Genomic DNA, 1412 nt, shown 5'->3' with positions numbered 1-1412 from the left:
CACTCGGTCCCAGCCCTAGCACTTGTGCTGTCATTCAGCACCAGGCTCCGCCCCGGCCACGTGTAGTCACTCACTCTGCCCACCGCCCGCGCACTTGTGCTGTCACTCAGCCGGGTTCTGTCCAAGCAGGAGGTACAGCTCGGGCCCCCAGCCGGACACTCGGCCAGTCGCCCCGCCGCCGGCCTATGGACGCCGTGCTCCTCCTCGCCCTTGGGCTGCTGGCCCAGGTAAGGCATGGGCACCCCTGCCCTCCTGAACTGCCCAATGGTGTCTTAGAGTGGGGTGTCCCGTCCTCCCCGGGACTATTGGCCCTAGCTGCCGTTAGGGGCCCCTGAGGTGATGGTCCTGGGTGGGGCAGCACTGTCCAGGGTGCTCTGTGCCCCGGGGGTGGGAAGGTCCAAAATCAAGTGGAAATGCCTCCGCCTGGACTGGACAGGGAGCCAAGCTGGCCAGGAGACCGCCTAGCAGGCCAGCCCCTCCCGCGGAGGTGTGCCCCTCAGCCCTGCTGGGAACTGGAGTAGTCAGTCTTGTGGTGAGGGGCAGGGAGAGTGGGGAACTGCAGGAGCACCCCCAGCTGGAGGAGCTAGGAGGCCAGATTTCTGTAGGAACCCCAGGCTGAGTTGGCAGGTGACATTCATTAGTTTTGAGAGGAGTCCAAGCCCCCATCCATGTGCCCTGCCAGCGTTGGCAGCTGCAGGCTCTACACTCCAGGAACCTACTTTTCCTTGGGAGTGCCCTGTGCCCAGGGGAGCCAGGTCTCTCAGCACACAGCCCACCACCCTCCACACTCCTTGCTGGTCCCCCAGCCTCCCCAATGAGGGAGCAGGGTGGGTAGAAGGAAGCACAGGCCACCCCCTCCTCCCCACAATGGGAACCCCCTGGGTCTCCTCATGCCCTAGGCTGCTGAGCAGGCGCTAGGCTGTGTCCAGGAATGGAACATGTGGCCTCAATGGCCTCCTGCCTTCAGGGGACTGAACTGAGCCAAGGTCACAGGCCAGAGGCTAGGGCCAGGGCCAGGGCCAGGCAGAGGTCACGTAGAATCATCGGTTGTTATTATAGTTCCAGGCCCATCAGGCAGCACTGGATGCTGGTGGGGAGAGCCAGGCTTCCCAGAAGCTCACCATAGTGGCTTCCTGAGTCCCTGTAATTCTCACGGACCTCCCAGCTCCAGCTGGCCAGCTCAGGTTTCAGCCCTGGCAGCTGACCAGGTGCCCGCCAGCCGGACCCTCCAACAGCTGGGCCCTCGGGGCACCTAGCCCCATGGCTTCATCCATCTTCTCCCTTGCCTTTGGGCCTTCCCACTGTCCCCCATTGGAGACAGTGTCCCTGCTGCCTGGTCCTCAGCTGCCATGCCCAGCTGCCTCAGCACAGCTTCCATCACCCTTGGCCCAGCATGGCCTGGCCGCCCATGA

At 63.8% G+C, this 1412-nt stretch overlaps 1 protein-coding gene across 1 annotated transcript in view; it reads left to right on the top strand.

Annotated features, from left to right (window-relative positions):
- The window catches only part of CDH15 (cadherin 15), a 23254-nt gene continuing 21842 nt past the window's right edge, over window positions 1-1412 (top strand). Inside the window, exon 1 of the mRNA XM_019654479.1 lies at window positions 1-227. Within this exon, the coding sequence (XP_019510024.1) occupies window positions 186-227 (42 nt within the window). The 5' untranslated portion in view covers window positions 1-185. The remainder of the gene's footprint in view (window positions 228-1412) is intronic.

The sequence above is a fragment of the Hipposideros armiger genome, unplaced genomic scaffold, assembly GCF_001890085.2.
Source record: "Hipposideros armiger isolate ML-2016 unplaced genomic scaffold, ASM189008v1 scaffold_224, whole genome shotgun sequence".
Lineage (NCBI taxonomy): Eukaryota > Metazoa > Chordata > Mammalia > Chiroptera > Hipposideridae > Hipposideros > Hipposideros armiger.
The sequence above is the reverse complement of the archived record's forward strand: the minus strand, read 5'-3'. Positions and strand labels throughout refer to the sequence as shown.